At 52.9% G+C, this 17,918-nt stretch overlaps 1 protein-coding gene across 1 annotated transcript in view; it reads left to right on the top strand.

The window, feature by feature from the left end:
• The first annotated feature begins 8,408 nt into the window (after nt 1-8,408).
• LOC106592216 (vacuolar protein sorting-associated protein 13B) overlaps nt 8,409-17,918 on the top strand; it is a 117,478-nt gene continuing 107,968 nt past the window's right edge. The window contains exons 1-4 of the mRNA XM_045711505.1: nt 8,409-8,416; nt 8,687-8,820; nt 12,934-13,710; nt 14,248-14,385. Of these exons, the coding sequence (XP_045567461.1) occupies nt 8,409-8,416; nt 8,687-8,820; nt 12,934-13,710; nt 14,248-14,385 (1,057 nt within the window). The remainder of the gene's footprint in view (nt 8,417-8,686; nt 8,821-12,933; nt 13,711-14,247; nt 14,386-17,918) is intronic.

Below are 17,918 nucleotides of genomic sequence, written 5' to 3'. Positions count from 1 at the left end.
AGCTAGCTACAGGTTGTATCCAGCTAGCTACAGGTTGTATCCAGCTAGCTACAGGTTGTATCCAGCTAACTACAGGTTTTATCCAGCTAACTGCAGGTTGTATCCAGCTAGCTACAGGTTGTATCCAGCTAGCTACAGGTTAGCTACAGGTTGTATCCAGCTAGCTACAGGTTGTATCCAGCTAGCTACAGGTTGTATCCAGCTAGCTACAGGTTGTATCCAGCTAGCTACAGGTTGTATCCAGCTAGCTACAGGTTGTATCCAGCTAGCTACAGGTTTTATCCAGCTAGCTACAGGTTGTATCCAGCTAGCTACAGGTTGTATCCAGCTAGCTACAGGTTTTATCATTTGGTATTTGTTTCAGAGCCCTGATTGGTCCAGACCACACAACAGAGAGAGGGAGAGAGCAGATGAATAACAAGGGAGGGTGGTGTTTCTTCAGTGTGTAGAGGCTTTATCTCCAAGGCCCAGGCCCTGTTCCCTGCCTCGTCACATCCAGCCTCTCCCTCCCTATGCTGGGGCTTTTCAGCCTGTCAGCGGCCCTGGGTCCTCTGGAGCCTCTGGGCCCTGACCTGTTCTCATTCAGTAATGAAATCCTCCTCTCCTCTCTGTGGGTAGGGAGCATTGGAACAGGAGGTGGAGAGGGGGAGGATGGAGAGAGGGGGAGACAGAGAGAGAGAGAGGGGGACGGTGAGAGGGAGGGGGGGACAGGGACGTCTGACCAAGGGCCTCAGGAATGTCAACATGTCTGTGGTAATACTGTCACCGGATGGTTACCTCCCCATGTCCAACTGGTCCCGTCCAACACTGATCACAGAACACAAGAGTCCTCTGACACGACAGGAACATATCAGCTTGTTTTATTGTTCCCATCCATCTGTCTCTCTCTCTCTCTCTCTCTCTCTCTCTCTCTCTCTCTCTCTCTCTCTCTCTCTCTCTCTCTCTCTCTCTCTCTCTCTCTCTCTCTCTCTCTCTCTCTCTCTCTCTCTCTCTCTCTCTCTCTCTCTCTCTCTCTCTCTCTCTCTCTCTCTCTCTCTCTCTCTCTCTCTCTCTCTCTCTCTCTCTCTGTCTCTCTCTCTTCATCTTGATCCTTTTCTCTCTCCCCCCTCTCGCTCTCTCTCTCTCTCTCTCTCTCTGTCTCGCTCTCTCTCTCTGTTCTCTCTCTCTCTCTGTCTCTCTCTCTCTCTCTCTCTCTCTCTCTCTCTCTCTCTCTCTCTCTCTCTCTCTCTCTCTGTCTCTCTCTCTCTCTCTCTCTCTGTCTCTCTCTCTCTCTCTCTCTCTCTTCATCTTGATCCTTTTCTCTCTCCCCCCTCTCGCTCTCTCTCCCTCCCTCCCTCCATCTTGATCCTTTTCTCTCTCTCTCTCTCTCTCTCTCTCTCTCTCTCTCTCTCTCTCTCTCTCTCTCTGTCTCTCTCTCTCTCTCTCTCTCTCTCTCTCTCTCCGTCCTGTCCTCTCTCCCCCCCTAAGAGCAGTACGTAGTGTTTAAACTGTAGTTGACAGTCTCTCTGAGCTAATCTGCCTCCGTTAGCTAGTGCAGGTCAGTCTGTCTGTCTGGTTCTTTGTTGTGGTTCGGAGCAGAACAGGTTGCCTTTGTTATTCCAGCTAAAGTTCAGCAGCGTATTAAAGACTTCTTTGATGCTGTGATCTGCTGTTTCTGTGGCGCTTTACAAAAGACCAGCGACCGACTGACTTCAGATTATAAATATCTTTCCCCAGAAAATGACAGAATTAATCGTTTTTTATATTTTTTATGGCACTTCAGTTAAGTATTATTATTTTCCTCCAAACGAGGTCATTGTGTTGAGGTCGTCGGTAAGAACAGAACGGTGCCCTGCCGTTCACTTCATGGTCTGTATAAGGAATCACAGCAGGGGTTCAACTGGAAACAGTACAGGTCAAGGTTCAGAGTCATACAGGCAACCTGTAAACCAACAATATAACTGTTTCCTGTACTTCAGTCTGTAGTTACTTAAGTCATATGCCATTTAGCAAACGCTTTTATCCAAAGTGATTTACAACAGTGAGTGCATCAACCTTAGGTCAGTAGCTAGAGATGTCCCTTGTTAATGATGTCACTGGGCTGACCCTCTCACTCAGTAGCTAGAGCTGTCCCTTCTTAATGATGTCACTGGGCTGACCCTCTCACTCAGTAGCTAGAGCTGTCCCTTCTTAATGATGTCACTGGGCTGACCCTCTCACTCAGTAGCTAGAGCTGTCCCTTCTTAATGATGTCACTGGGCTGACCCTCTCACTCAGTAGCTAGAGCTGTCCCTTCTTAATGATGTCACTGGGCTGACTCTCTCACTCAGTAGCTAGAGCTGTCCCTTCTTAATGATGTCACTGGGCTGACCCTCTCACTCAGTAGTTAGAGCTGTCCCTTCTTAATGATGTCACTGGGCTGACCCTCTCACTCAGTAGCTAGAGCTGTCCCTTCTTAATGATGTCACTGGGCTGACCTCTCACTCAGTAGCTAGAGCTGTCCCTTCTTAATGATGTCACTGGGCTGACCCTCTCACTCAGTAGCTAGAGCTGTCCTTTCTTAATGATGTCACTGAGCTGACCCTCTCACTCAGTAGCTAGAGCTGTCCCTTCTTAATGATGTCACTGGGCTGACCCTCTCACTCAGTAGCTAGAGCTGTCCCTTCTTTATGATGTCACTGGGCTGACCTCTCACTCAGTAGCTAGAGCTGTCCCTTCTTAATGATGTCACTGGGCTGACCCTCTCACTCAGTAGCTAGAGCTGTCCCTTCTTAATGATGTCACTGGGCTGACCCTCTCACTCAGTAGCTAGAGCTGTCCCTTCTTAATGATGTCACTGGGCTGACCCTCTCACTCAGTAGCTAGAGCTGTCCCTTCTTAATGATGTCACTGGGCTGACTCTCACTCAGTAGCTAGAGCTGTCCCTTCTTAATGATGTCACTGGGCTGACCCTCTCACTCAGTAGCTAGAGCTGTCCCTTCTTAATGATGTCACTGGGCTGACCCTCTCACTCAGTAGCTAGAGCTGTCCCTTCTTAATGATGTCACTGGGCTGACCCTCTCACTCAGTAGCTAGAGCTGTCCCTTCTTAATGATGTCACTGGGCTGACCCTCTCACTCAGTATCTAGAGCTGTCCCTTCTTAATGATGTCACTGGGCTGACCTCTCACTCAGCAGCTAGAGCTGTCCCTTCTTAATGATGTCACTGGGCTGACCCTCTCACTCAGTATCTAGAGCTGTCCCTTCTTAATGATGTCACTGGGCTGACCCTCTCACTCAGTAGCTAGAGCTGTCCCTTCTTAATGATGTCACTGGGCTGACCTCTCACTCAGTAGCTAGAGCTGTCCCTTCTTAATGATGTCACTGGGCTGACCCTCTCACTCAGTAGCTAGAGCTGTCCCTTCTTAATGATGTCACTGGGCTGACCCTCTCACTCAGTAGCTAGAGCTGTCCCTTCTTAATGATGTCACTGGGCTGACCTCTCACTCAGTAGCTAGAGCTGTCCCTTCTTAATGATGTCACTGGGCTGACCCTCTCACTCAGTAGCTAGAGTTGTCCCTTCTTAATGATGTCACTGGGCTGACCTCTCACTCAGCAGCTAGAGCTGTCCCTTCTTAATGATGTCACTGGGCTGACCCTCTCACTCAGTAGCTAGAGCTGTCCCTTCTTAATGATGTCACTGGGCTGACCCTCTCACTCAGTAGCTAGAGCTGTCCCTTCTTAATGATGTCACTGGGCTGACCCTCTCACTCAGTATCTAGAGCTGTCCCTTCTTAATGATGTCACTGGGCTGACCCTCTCACTCAGTATCTAGAGCTGTCCCTTCTTAATGATGTCACTGGGCTGACCCTCTCACTCAGTATCTAGAGCTGTCCCTTCTTTATGATGTCACTGGGCTGACCTCTCACTCAGTAGCTAGAGCTGTCCCTTGTTAATGATGTCACTGGGCTGACCTCTCACTCAGTAGCTAGAGCTGTCCCTTCTTAATGATGTCACTGGGCTGACCCTCTCACTCAGTATCTAGAGCTGTCCCTTCTTAATGATGTCACTGGGCTGACCCTCTCACTCAGTAGCTAGAGTTGTCCCTTCTTAATGATGTCACTGGGCTGACCTCTCACTCAGCAGCTAGAGCTGTCCCTTCTTAATGATGTCACTGGGCTGACCCTCTCACTCTGTAGCTAGAGCTGTCCCTTCTTAATGATGTCACTGGGCTGACCTCTCACTCAGTAGCTAGAGCTGTCCCTTCTTTATGATGTCACTGGGCTGACCCTCTCACTCAGTAGCTAGAGTTGTCCCTTCTTAATGATGTCACTGGGCTGACCCTCTCACTCAGTAGCTAGAGCTGTCCCTTCTTTATGATGTCACTGGGCTGACCCTCTCACTCAGCAGCTAGAGCTGTCCCTTCTTAATGATGTCACTGTGCTGACCCTCTCACTCAGTAGCTAGAGCTGTCCCTTCTTAATGATGTCACTGGGCTGACCCTCTCACTCAGTAGCTAGAGCTGTCCCTTCTTAATGATGTCACTGGGCTGACCTCTCACTCAGTAGCTATAGCTGTCCCTTCTTAATGATGTCACTGGGCTGACCCTCTCACTCAGTAGCTAGAGCTGTCCCTTCTTAATGATGTCACTGGGCTGACCCTCTCACTCAGTAGCTAGAGCTGTCCCTTCTTAATGATGTCACTGGGCTGACCCTCTCACTCAGTAGCTAGAGCTGTCCCTTCTTAATGATGTCACTGGGCTGACCCTCTCACTCAGTAGCTAGAGCTGTCCCTTCTTAATGATGTCACTGGGCTGACCCTCTCACTCAGTAGCTATAGCTGTCCCTTCTTAATGATGTCACTGGGCTGACCTCTCACTCAGTATCTAGAGCTGTTCCTTCTTAATGGTCAGCCCAGTGGGGTACTGAGATGAGGTAGTCATTAATAAAATCATGTTAAACACTATTATTGAACACAGAGTGAGTCCACACAACTTATTATGTGACTTGTTTAAGCACATTTTTACTCCTGAACTTATATTTAGTTTTGTCATAACAAAGTGGTTTAATACTTTTTGACTCAAGATTTCATCTGTAATTAATTCCTAAATGTTTTCTAAAAAACATAAATCCACGTTGACATTATAGCCAGTGGCACAACATCTGAATGTAACCCATTTTACATTCAGACTATAACACAACAACAGGTGGAACAAGTCAACAGGTTCTGAATTCTCTCTGAAGTCTCTGTATATAAACACATAGAAACAGAGAGATAGAACAGACCTCCCTATTCAAGTCAATGATGGATAGATTATATTTCTATACCTTGCCTGGTCGCTTTACTTCCTGATGGGTTACTAGCTTCAGGACGGTAACTATAGCAACCTTGATGTGTTCACAAGGGAGATAAATGACTGTCTAGGAGACAAGAGGGAAGCAGCCAGTACTATGGGTGGTGTGTGTCTGAAGCAGCCAGTACTATGGGTGGTGTGTGACTGAAGCAGCCAGTACTATGGGTGGTGTGTGACTGAAGCAGCCAGTCCTGAAGCAGCCAGTACTATGGGTGGTGTGGGACTGAAGCAGCCAGTACTATGGGTGGTGTGTGTCTGAAGCAGCCAGTACTATGGGTGGTGTGTGACTGAAGCAGCCAGTACTATGGGTGGTGTGTGACTGAAGCAGCCAGTACTATGGGTGGTGTGTGACTGAAGCAGCCAGTACTATGGGTGGTGTGTGTCTGAAGCAGCCAGTACTATGGGTGGTGTGTGACTGAAGCAGCCAGTACTATGGGTGGTGTGTGACTGAAGCAGCCAGTACTATGGGTGGTGTGTGACTGAAGCAGCCAGTACTATGGGTGGTGTGTGACTGAAGCAGCCAGTACTATGGGTGGTGTGTGACTGAAGCAGCCAGTACTATGGGTGGTGTGTGACTGAAGCAGCCAGTACTATGGGTGGTGTGTGTCTGAAGCAGCCAGTACTATGGGTGGTGTGTGACTGAAGCAGCCAGTACTATGGGTGGTGTGTGACTGAAGCAGCCAGTACTATGGGTGGTGTGTGACTGAAGCAGCCAGTACTATGGGTGGTGTGTGTCTGAAGCAGCCAGTACTATGGGTGGTGTGTGTCTGAAGCAGCCAGTACTATGGGTGGTGTGTGACTGAAGCAGCCAGTACTATGGGTGGTGTGTGACTGAAGCAGCCAGTACTATGGGTGGTGTGTGTCTGAAGCAGCCAGTACTATGGGTGGTGTGTGACTGAAGCAGCCAGTACTATGGGTGGTGTGTGACTGAAGCAGCCAGTACTATGGTTGGTGTGTGTCTGAAGCAGCCAGTACTATGGGTGGTGTGTGACTGTCTCGAAGCAGCCAGTACTATGGTTGGTGTGTGACTGAAGCAGCCAGTACTATGGGTGGTGTGTGACTGAAGCAGCCAGTACTATGGGTGGTGTGTGACTGAAGCAGCCAGTACTATGGTTGGTGTGTGTCTGAAGCAGCCAGTACTATGGGTGGTGTGTGACTGAAGCAGCCAGTACTATGGGTGGTGTGTGACTGAAGCAGCCAGTACTATGGGTGGTGTGGGACTGAAGCAGCCAGTACTATGGGTGGTGTCTGTCTGAAGCAGCCAGTACTATGGGTGGTGTGTGACTGAAGCAGCCAGTACTATGGGTGGTGTGTGACTGAAGCAGCCAGTACTATGGGTGGTGTGTGACTGAAGCAGCCAGTACTATGGGTGGTGTGTGTCTGAAGCAGCCAGTACTATGGGTGGTGTGTGACTGAAGCAGCCAGTACTATGGGTGGTGTGTGACTGAAGCAGCCAGTACTATGGGTGGTGTGTGACTGAAGCAGCCAGTACTATGGGTGGTGTGTGACTGAAGCAGCCAGTACTATGGGTGGTGTGTGTCTGAAGCAGCCAGTACTATCTTTATCTGTCTCTACTTAGAGAAAGTAGTAGCTTAGGAAGTGGTCTCTTGGCTGGATTGGTGAGGAGCAGAGTAGATTGGGTTGAGAACCCTGTTACCCTTGAGGGGAGGGAGAGAGGGGGAGGGAGAGGGAGGAGAGAGGGGAGGGAGGGAGAGAGAGGGGGAGAGGGGAGGGAGAGGAGAGGGAGGGAGGGAGAGAGAGGGGAGGGAGAGGGGGAGGGAGAGAGAGAGGGGGAGGGGAGAGAGAGGGGAGGGAGAGAGAGAGGGGAGGGGAGAGAGAGAGGGGGGGAGAGAGAGAGAGAGGGGGAGGGGGAGAGAGGGGAGGGAGAGAGAGGGGAGGGGAGAGAGAGGGGAGGGGGAGAGAGGGAGAGAGGGGAGGGAGAGAGAGAGGGAGGGAGAGAGAGAGGGGAGGGAGAGAGAGAGAGAGGGAGGGAGAGAGAGAGAGAGGGAGGGAGGGAGGGAGGGAGAGAGGGGAGGGAGGGAGAGAGAGAGAGAGAGAGAGGGAGGGAGAGAGAGAGAGAGGAGGAGGGAGAGGGGGAGGGGAGAGAGAGAGAGGGGGAGGGATAGAGAGAGAGGGGGGGAGGGAGAGAGAGGAGGAGAGAGAGAGAGGGAGGGAGAGAGAGAGAGGGAGAGAGAGAGAGGGGGGGAGGGATAGAGAGAGAGGGGGAGAGATAGAGAGAGAGGGGGAGGGGAGAGAGAGGATCAGTGGTTTTCTTCTCTGTTCCTCCTGGCTGCTGCTCTACTTATTGGTCCTCTTCCGTTCTCGACGAGGGGCTGGATGCTGTGGATGTTTGCGATCGCCGGATACCTTAACCAATTCCAAGTTCCCCCCCTATAACACAATACACATGGAACAGATTGTCTAGTGGTCCTTACTACCTCTGTTGAAATGCCTGGAAAAGGTTACATTTCTGCAGAAAATAGAGAGAGAGAGAGAGAGAGACAGAGAGGACATCCTTTTCCCATTAGCTGGAGAAGAGAGAGAGAGAGAGGTTTTGGCACAGGGGACTGTATGGAAGCCCTTGAACCCTGTGTTTTATAAGGATCTTGTTTTTTTGGCCTTTGATGACACTGTTTACAAAAGGAAACATCTAATAAATCAGGCGTTGTGTTTAAAGCTGTGTCACTGGGTTCACTACGCTGACTGGACGACTGAAACACCATCTCCTGTTCTGACATAATATACATTTAACTCTCAGCAAGGACGGACGCTGGATGTTAGTGGGACAGACTGAGACAGCTGGGAGAACGGGCTGAGGAGGGAGGGAGGGAGGGAGGGAGGGAGAGGGGAGGGAGAGAGGGGGAGGGAGGGAGGGAGGGAGAGAGAGAGGGAGAGAGAGAGAGAGAGAGAGAGAGAGAGAGAGAGGGAGAGACTGAAATATTACTGAGAGAACAGGCTGAGGAGAGAGAGAGGGATGGAGGGAGGGAGAGGGAGGGAGGGAGAGACTGAAATACTTCTGAGAGAACAGGCTGAGGAGAGAAGGAGGGTAGACAGACAAAGAAAGAGCGAGGGAAAGGGGAGGGGGGGTAATAGGAACCATGTGCAGGTTGGTCAGATGGGGAAGGGGATGGGAGACGAGGTCGGACAGTTGATTCCTTATGAATTAATCCTCATGTTCATGTACTGGGAACTCTCTGCCACTATCAGTAACTAACACCAGATAGGGAGACTGCTCTGAGACTGCCCCGTTATTAACCCTGGCAGTATAGAGAACTCTCAGGGAGACTGCTCTGAGACTGCCATGATATTAACCCTGGCAGTATAGAGGACTCTCAGGGAGACTGCTCTGAGACTGCCCCGTTATTTCCCCTGGCAGTATAGAGAACTCTCAGGGAGACTGCCATGTTATTAAACCTGGCAGTATAGAGGACTCTCAGGGAGACTGCCCCGTTATTAACCCTGGCAGTATAGAGAACTCTCAGGGAGACTGCCCCGTTATTAACCCTGGCAGTATAGAGGACTCTCAGGGAGACTGCTCTGAGACTGCCATGTTATTAAACCTGGCAGTATAGAGGACTCTCAGGGAGACTGCTCTGAGACTGCCCCGTTATTAACCCTGGCAGTATAGAGGACTCTCAGGGAGTCTGCTCTGAGACTGCCCCGTTATTAACCCTGGCAGTATAGAGGACTCTCAGGGAGACTGCTCTGAGACTGCCATGTTATTAACCCTGGCAGTATAGAGGACTCTCAGGGAGACTGCTCTGAGACTGCCATGATATTAAACCTGGCAGTATAGAGGACTCTCAGGGAGACTGCTCTGAGACTGCCATGATATTAACCCTGGCAGTATAGAGGACTCTCAGGGAGACTGCTCTGAGACTGCCACGATATTAACCCTGGCAGTATAGAGGACTCTCAGGGAGACTGCTCTGAGACTGCCCCGTTATTAACCCTGGCAGTATAGAGGACTCTCAGGGAGACTGCTCTGAGACTGCCATGTTATTAAACCTGGCAGTATAGAGGACTCTCAGGGAGACTGCTCTGAGACTGCCCCGTGTTATTAAACCTGGCAGTATAGAGGACTCTCAGGGAGACTGCTCTGAGACTGCCATGTTATTAACCCTGGCAGTATAGAGGACTCTCAGGGAGACTGCTCTGAGACTGCCCCGTTATTAACACTGGCAGTATAGAGGACTCTCAGGGAGACTGCCACGATATTAACCCTGGCAGTATAGAGGACTCTCAGGGAGACTGCTCTGAGACTGCCCCGTTATTAACCCTGGCAGTATAGAGAACTCTCAGGGAGACTGCTCTGAGACTGCCATGATATTAAACCTGGCAGTATAGAGGACTCTCAGGGAGACTGCTCTGAGACTGCCATGATATTAAACCTGGCAGTATAGAGGACTCTCAGGGAGACTGCTCTGAGACTGCCATGTTATTAACCCTGGCAGTATAGAGGACTCTCAGGGAGACTGCTCTGAGACTGCCCCGTTATTAACCCTGGCAGTATAGAGGACTCTCAGGGAGACTGCCACGATATTAACCCTGGCAGTATAGAGGACTCTCAGGGAGACTGCTCTGAGACTGCCATGTTATTAAACCTGGCAGTATAGAGGACTCTCAGGGAGACTGCTCTGAGACTGCCTTGTTATTAAACCTGGCAGTATAGAGAACTCTCAGGGAGACTGCTCTGAGACTGCCACGATATTAACCCTGGCAGTATAGAGGACTCTCAGGGAGACTGCTCTGAGACTGCCATGTTATTAAACCTGGCAGTATAGAGGACTCTCAGGGAGACTGCTCTGAGACTGCCATGTTATTAAACCTGGCAGTATAGAGGACTCTCAGGGAGACTGCCATGTTATTAAACCTGGCAGTATAGAGGACTCTCAGGGAGACTGCTCTGAGACTGCCTTGTTATTAACCCTGGCAGTATAGAGGACTCTCAGGGAGACTGCTCTGAGACTGCCCCGTGTTATTAAACCTGGCAGTATAGAGGACTCTCAGGGAGACTGCTCTGAGACTGCCCCGTTATTAACCCTGGCAGTATAGAGGACTCTCAGGGAGACTGCTCTGAGACTGCCACGATATTAACCCTGGCAGTATAGAGGACTCTCAGGGAGACTGCTCTGAGACTGCCATGTTATTAAACCTGGCAGTATAGAGGACTCTCAGGGAGACTGCTCTGAGACTGCCTTGTTATTAAACCTGGCAGTATAGAGAACTCTCAGGGAGACTGCTCTGAGACTGCCACGATATTAACCCTGGCAGTATAGAGGACTCTCAGGGAGACTGCTCTGAGACTGCCATGTTATTAAACCTGGCAGTATAGAGGACTCTCAGGGAGACTGCTCTGAGACTGCCCCGTTATTAAACCTGGCAGTATAGAGGACTCTCAGGGAGACTGCCATGTTATTAAACCTGGCAGTATAGAGAACTCGCAGGGAGACTGCTCTGAGACTGCATTAACCCTGGCAGTATAGAGGACTCTCAGGGAGACTGCTCTGAGACTGCCATGTTATTAACCCTGGCAGTATAGAGAACTCTCAGGGAGACTGCTCTGAGACTGCCATGTTATTAAACCTGGCAGTATAGAGGACTCTCAGGGAGACTGCTCTGAGACTGCCTTGTTATTAAACCTGGCAGTATAGAGGACTCTCAGGGAGACTGCTCTGAGACTGCCTTGTTATTAAACCTGGCAGTATAGAGGACTCTCAGGGAGACTGCTCTGAGACTGCCATGATATTAAACCTGGCAGTATAGAGAACTCTCAGGGAGACTGCTCTGAGACTGCCATGTTATTAAGCCTGGCAGTATAGAGAACTCTCAGGGAGACTGCTCTGAGACTGCCATGTTATTAAACCTGGCAGTATAGAGGACTCTCGGGGAGACTGCTCTGAGACTGCCATGATATTAACCCTGGCAGTATAGAGGACTCTCAGGGAGACTGCCATGTTATTAACCCTGGCAGTATAGAGGACTCTCAGGGAGACTGCTCTGAGACTGCCATGTTATTAACCCTGGCAGTATAGAGGACTCTCAGGGAGACTGCTTTAGCAGATGGAATGATTTCATAGTTCTGTCGGATAACAAGTAGTGAGACCAGTGATTTGTACCAAACGTTGAGTACAGCTTCCTGGTCTCTTCCTGTACATTGAGTACAGCTTCCTGGTCTCTTCGTGTACGTTGAGTACATCTTCCTGGTCTCTTCCTGTACATTGAGTACAGCTTCCTGGTCTCTTCGTGTACGTTGAGTACAGCTTCCTGGTCTCTTCGTGTACGTTGAGTACAGCTTCCTGGTCTCTTCGCGTACGTTGAGTACAGCTTCCTGGTCTCTTTGTGTACGTTGAGTACAGCTTCCTGGTCTCTTCGTGTGCGTTGAGTACAGCTTCCTGGTCTCTTCGCGTACGTTGAGTACAGCTTCCTGGTCTCTTCGTGTACGTTGAGTACAGCTTCCTGGTCTCTTCCTGTACGTTGAGCACAGCTTCCTGGTCTCTTCGTGTGCGTAGTGACATTGTAGTGGCTGAAGCAGGTCTACCAGTTGTCTCTGATAGATGGGTTTTGTAGGAAACATTTAGTTGTGTTTTTGTGTTTCCTGGTAACCAAAGCCCACTTCCTGACCATGTGAATGATGGGTAAGATATCCTGTCTGGATGATGTGTATAAACCCCAGGACGTAGAAGCTCAGGACTCATTCACATTAATATCCGTCGTGTGTCATGGCATCCGCCCCACTTCCATCCCCACAGAGACTTTAACATCCACAACATTACACTGGAGCTCAACCCCACTAGACTGTCAATGCTCCAAACGATCACGTCTGACTTCCTGGGTAAAAAAAACGTTAGAAATTTTAAAGACGTCAGAAAACGCTTCTCCTTTAACGTCTGTAACTGTGTGTTTCTGATGCTTCGGTTAGATTATTTGTGGTTTCAACCCTCCAGATATTTGGTTGTCAGGACGGAGCTGAACAGGAAGCACAGTCGCCGAAGAGCCTCTCCGTTGGCCGGAATCGGCTCTGTGACGTCACGGCGCTGCTTAACAAAGAAGAAAACATGTTTTTGTGTTATAAAGTATTTATTAATCAAATCAAATCAAATGTATTTTTATAGCCCTTCTTACATCAGCTGATATCTCAAAGTGCTGTACAGAAACCTAGAGAGGGACCAGGCTATGAGGGGTGGCCAGGAAAAACTCCATAGAAAGGCCAGAACCCTAGGAAGAAACCTAGAGAGGAACCAGGCTATGAGGGGTGGCTAGGAAAAACTCCCTAGAAAGGCCAGAACCTAGGAAGAAACCTAGAGAGGAACCAGGCTATGAGGGGTGGCTAGGAAAAACTCCCTAGAAAGGCCAGAACCTAGGAAGAAACCTAGAGAGGAACCAGGCTATGAGGGGTGGCCAGTCCTCTTCTGGCTGTGCCGGGTGGAGATTATAACAGAACATGGCCTTGATGTTCAAACGTTCATAGACGACCAGCAGGGTCAGATAATAATAATCACAGTAGTTGTCGAGGGTGCAACAAGTCAGTAACTCAAGAGTAAATATCACCTGGCTTTTCATAGCCGATCATTGAGAGTATCTCTACCGCTCCTGCTGTCTCTAGAGAGTTGAAAACAGCAGGTCGGGGACAGGTAGCATTAATCCACGTTCATGTGTGCGTCTCTCTCTGTCCCCCCCAGGTGCAGCGTGGGGAGCAGCAGTGTAACTCCTCGGCAGGGCCTTGCGGTGTGGACTCGTCGTCCCGTCACAGCGAGGTCCAGGACAGTGGGTTCGGCAGCGACAGCGCCAGGATCCGTATCGTCCAGATAGAGCAGCAGAGTGGAGGCTCCCACCACCGCATCGCTAGAACCTCCAGGAAGTCCACCGTCGTCAAGAACCTCTCCTTCGTCCCCTTCGACGTCTTCCTGACCGCTAGTAAACTCTCTCTCATGACCTACGCCTGCTCCACTCTACCCAAGACCCCCGCCGCCTCGCCGGAGAAGAAGGACGGAGACAGGACGACGGGGAAGAGTGCCCTGAACCAGCTAGACACTACCTCAACCCCAGCCTCCTCCTCTTCCTCCCCCAACCCAGGCCCTCCTACCCTGGTCCCTCTGTCAGGCCTGACAGCACAAGAACTCCTGAACAGTAACTTTCCCCAGGAGCCTCGAGGTTCCCTCCTTTCCCTGGACTCCCTGCCTGCCCCCAGCCGCTCCTCAGCCCGCCATGCCCTGGGGGTTACCATCGTGAGGCAGCCTGGGAGGAGAGGGGCCGGTGATCTGGTCCTGGAGCCTCTGCTGTACCTGCAGCTGGTCCAGCCGTCGGCCCTGCTCAGCTGTCACCACCGGAAACAGAGGGTGGAAGTGTCTGTGTTCGACGTCTCTCTCAGAGGAGTCTCCTCTGACTATAAGTGTCTGGGTGAGAGGAGGAGGAGGAGGAGGACTTCATCTGGTGTTGCTGTTGATGTGTCTCGGTCATTTACAAAAACTCATCTCTCTCTTTCCTCCCTCTGTCCTCCCCCTCCTCCCCTCTCCTCCCCTCTCCTCTCCTCCCCCTCCCCTCCTCCCCTCCCCCTCTCCTCCCCTCCCCTCTCTCTATCCCCCCTCTATCCCCCCTCTACCCCTCCCCTCCCTCTCCCCCTCTCCTCTCCCTCTCCTCCTCCCTTCCCCCTCCCTCTCCCCCCTCCCTCTCCCCCTCTCCTCTCCTCCCCCTCCCTCCCTCTCCTCCCTCTCCTCCCCTCTCTCTCCTCCCCCCTGCTCTCCCTCTCCTCCTCCCTCTCCCCCTCTCCTCTCCTCCCCCTCCCTCTCCTCCCCTCTCCTCCCCTCTCTCTCCTCCCCCTCGCTCTCCCTCTCCTCCTCCCCTTCCCCCTCCCTCTCCCCCCTCCCTCTCCCCTCCTCCCTCTCCCCCTCCCCCTCTCTCTCCCCCTCTCCTCTCTCCCCCCCCTCTCCTCTCCAGATCCAGGGAAGTGCCTCCCAGAGGTAATAGACTACAGTGTATTGTGGCTCCAGACAGCAGCAGGAGAGAGTGACAGTCACACAGGAATCCCTCCTCCTCTGGCCTGTCTACAGATCAGAGACTTCCTCAATGGACCAGGTGAGGACAGACTACAGAACATACACACACACACACACACACACACACACACACACACACACACACACACACACACACACACACACACACACCCTACACACACCACACACACACCACACACACACCCTACACACACCCTACACACACACACACACACCACACACACACACACACACACACACACACACACACACACACACACACACACACACACACCCTACACACACCACACACACACACACACCCTACACACACCCTACACACACACACACACACACACACACACACACACACACACACACACACACACACACACACACACACACACACACACACACACACACCCTACACACACACCCTACACACACCCTACACACACACCCTACACACACCCTACACACACCCTACACACACCCTACACACACACCCTACACACACCACACCACACACACACACACACACACACACACACCTACACACACCCTACACACACACACCACACACACACCACACACACACCACACCACACCACACCACACCACACACACACCCTACACACACCCTACACACACCCTACACACACACACACCACACACACACACACACACCACACCACACCACACACACCACACCACACCAGCGTACCACACCACACCACACCACACCACACCAGCGTACCAACCCAGTCAGTTCACATCCTGTCATGTCCTCTGATTCATGCAGCTGATTCTCAGTTGATGTTGTTGGACCAGTAACCCAAAGGTTTCTGGATCGAATCCCCGATCTGACAAGGTCTGTCGTTCTGCCCCCTGAACAGGGCAGTTAACCCACTGTTCCCCAGTAGACCGTCATTGTAAATAACAATTTGTTCTTAACTGACTTGCCTGGTTAAATTAAGTCTAAAGTAGTGCACTATATAGGGAATAGGGTTCCATTGGGCTCTGGTCTAAAGTAGTGCACTATATAGGGAATAGGGTGCCATAGGGCTCTGGTCTATAGTAGTGCACTATATAGGGAATAGGGTGCCATTGGGGACTCCCCCCAGGTAGTGTTCTGTTCCCCAAGGCCCCAGTCAGAGTAGAGTTCTCTGTGTTTACACCGCGCTGCCAGCAATTTACCCAGCATTTACTGAGAGCACAGGGCGAGACCAATCACAGCTCCCCTTCCAAGGACGTGTGTGTGTGTGTGTGTGTGTGTGTGTGTGTGTGTGTGTGTGTGTGTGTGTGTGTGTGTGTGTGTGTGTACTGGGATGTAAACGGGATGAGGTTTCAGATCTGACCCTCGCCTTGCTCATCACACACACACACACCCACCCACCCACCCACCCACCCACCCACCCACCCACCCACCCACCCACCCACCCACCCACACCACACACAGAGCAAGGCAGCTGCAGTGAGGGTTCAAGGCTTCTTCTTCTCTTCCTGACGGTCTTCTGTCCGCCCTGGAGGTCCCAGGAAACAGTCCTGCTCTCTCTCCGTCTTTCTGCTTCATTCTCTATGAAAGGGTCAACGACAGGAATAACAACTAGCAGAGGGGAGGGGGGAGAGAGGGGAGAGAGAGGGGAGAGAGGGAGAGAGAGGGAGGGGAGAGGGAGGGGAGGGAGGAGAGAGAGAGGGAGAGAGAGAGGGGAGAGAGGGAGAGAGGGAGGGGAGAGAGGGAGGGGAGAGAGGGAGGGGAGAGAGGGAGAGAGGGAGAGAGGGAGAGGAGAGAGGGAGGGGAGAGAGAGGGAGAGAGAGGGAGGGGAGAGGGAGGGGAGGGAGGAGAGAGAGGGGGAGAGAGAGAGGGGGAGAGAGGGAGAGAGGGAGGGGAGAGAGGGAGGGGGAGAGAGGGAGAGAGGGAGGGGAGGGAGAGGGAGGGGAGAGAGGGAGGGGAGAGAGGGGGAGAGAGGGAGGGGAGAAAGGGAGGGGGAGAGAGGGAGAGAGAGGGAGGGGAGAGGGAGGGGAGGGAGGAGAGAGAGGGGGAGAGAGAGGGGGAGAGAGGGAGGGGAGAGAGGGAGGGGGAGAGAGGGAGGGGAGAGAGGGAGAGAGGGAGAGGAGAGAGGGAGGGGAGAGAGAGGGAGAGAGAGGGAGGGGAGAGGGAGGGGAGGGAGGAGAGAGAGGGGGAGAGAGAGGGGGAGAGAGGGAGAGAGGGAGGGGAGAGAGGGAGGGGGAGAGAGGGAGAGAGGGAGGGGAGGGAGAGGGAGGGGAGAGAGGGAGGGGAGAGAGGGGGAGAGAGGGAGGGGAGAAAGGGAGGGAGAGAGAGGGAGAGAGAGGGAGGGGGAGGGAGAGAGAGGGAGAGAGAGGGAGGGGAGAGGGAGGGGAGGGAGGAGAGAGAGGGGGAGAGAGAGGGGGAGAGAGGGAGAGAGGGAGGGGAGAGAGGGAGGGGGAGAGAGGGAGGGGAGAGAGGGAGAGAGGGAGAGAGGGAGAGGAGAGAGGGAGGGGAGAGAGGGAGGGGAGAGAGGGAGAGAGAGGGAGGGGAGAGGGAGGGGAGGGAGGAGAGAGAGGGGGAGAGAGAGGGGGAGAGAGGGAGAGAGGGAGGGGAGAGAGGGAGAGAGGGAGGGGAGGGAGAGGGAGGGGAGAGAGGGAGGGGAGAGAGGGGAGGGAGGGGAGAGAGGGGGAGAAAGGGAGGGGAGAGAGAGGGAGAGAGGGAGGGGAGGGAGAGGGAGGGGAGAGAGGGAGGGGAGAGAGGGGAGAGAGGGAGGGAGGGGAGAGAGGGAGAGGAGAGAGGGAGGGGAGAGAGGGAGGGGGAGAGAGGGAGAGAGAGGGAGGGGAGAGGGAGGGGAGGGAGGAGAGAGAGGGGGAGAGAGAGGGGGAGAGAGGGAGAGAGGGAGGGGAGAGAGGGAGGGGGAGAGAGGGAGAGAGGGAGGGGAGGGAGAGGGAGGGGAGAGAGGGAGGGGAGAGAGGGGGAGAGAGGGAGGGAGGGGAGAGAGGGGGAGAGAGGGAGGGGAGAAAGGGAGGGGAGAGAGAGGGAGGGGAGAGAGGGAGGGGAGAGAGGGGGAGAGAGAGGGAGGGGAGAGAGGGAGGGGAGAGAGGGGGAGAGAGAGGGAGGGAGAGAGGGAGGGGGAGAGAGAGGAGGGGAGAGAGGGAGAGGGAGGGGGAGAGAGAGGAGGGGAGAGAGGGAGGGGAGAGGGAGGGGAGAGAGGGAGAGAGAGGGAGGGGAGAGAGGGAGGGGAGAGAGGGAGGGGAGAGAGGGGGAGAGAGGGAGGGGAGAGAGAGGAGGGGGAGAGAGGGAGGGGGGGGGGAGAGAGAGGGAGGGGAGGGGAGATAGAGAGGGAGAGAGAGAGAGAGGGGAAGAGAGAGGACCAGGTTTTCCTACCCAGCAGTCCTATACCTTCTGTAGTCCTCCTGCTGATTACAGTCAGATGATGCTATGTCGGTGGTCTTACCTGACTGAGGCCAGCCTCTCTGGTGGGAACCCTGGAGGAATATCCAGACCCCCCACCATCCCACCTCCTCCTTTCCCCTGGGCCTCCCCACCCTCCTCCCCTACTTACCCCCTGAGGAGAACCCATAACCCCCATCTCCTCTTCTCTGCCCCCATCACACCTCTCC

This window comes from Salmo salar, unplaced genomic scaffold (genome assembly GCF_905237065.1).
Source record: "Salmo salar unplaced genomic scaffold, Ssal_v3.1, whole genome shotgun sequence".
In the NCBI taxonomy this organism is placed as follows: domain Eukaryota; kingdom Metazoa; phylum Chordata; class Actinopteri; order Salmoniformes; family Salmonidae; genus Salmo; species Salmo salar.
The sequence above is the reverse complement of the archived record's forward strand: the minus strand, read 5'-3'. Positions and strand labels throughout refer to the sequence as shown.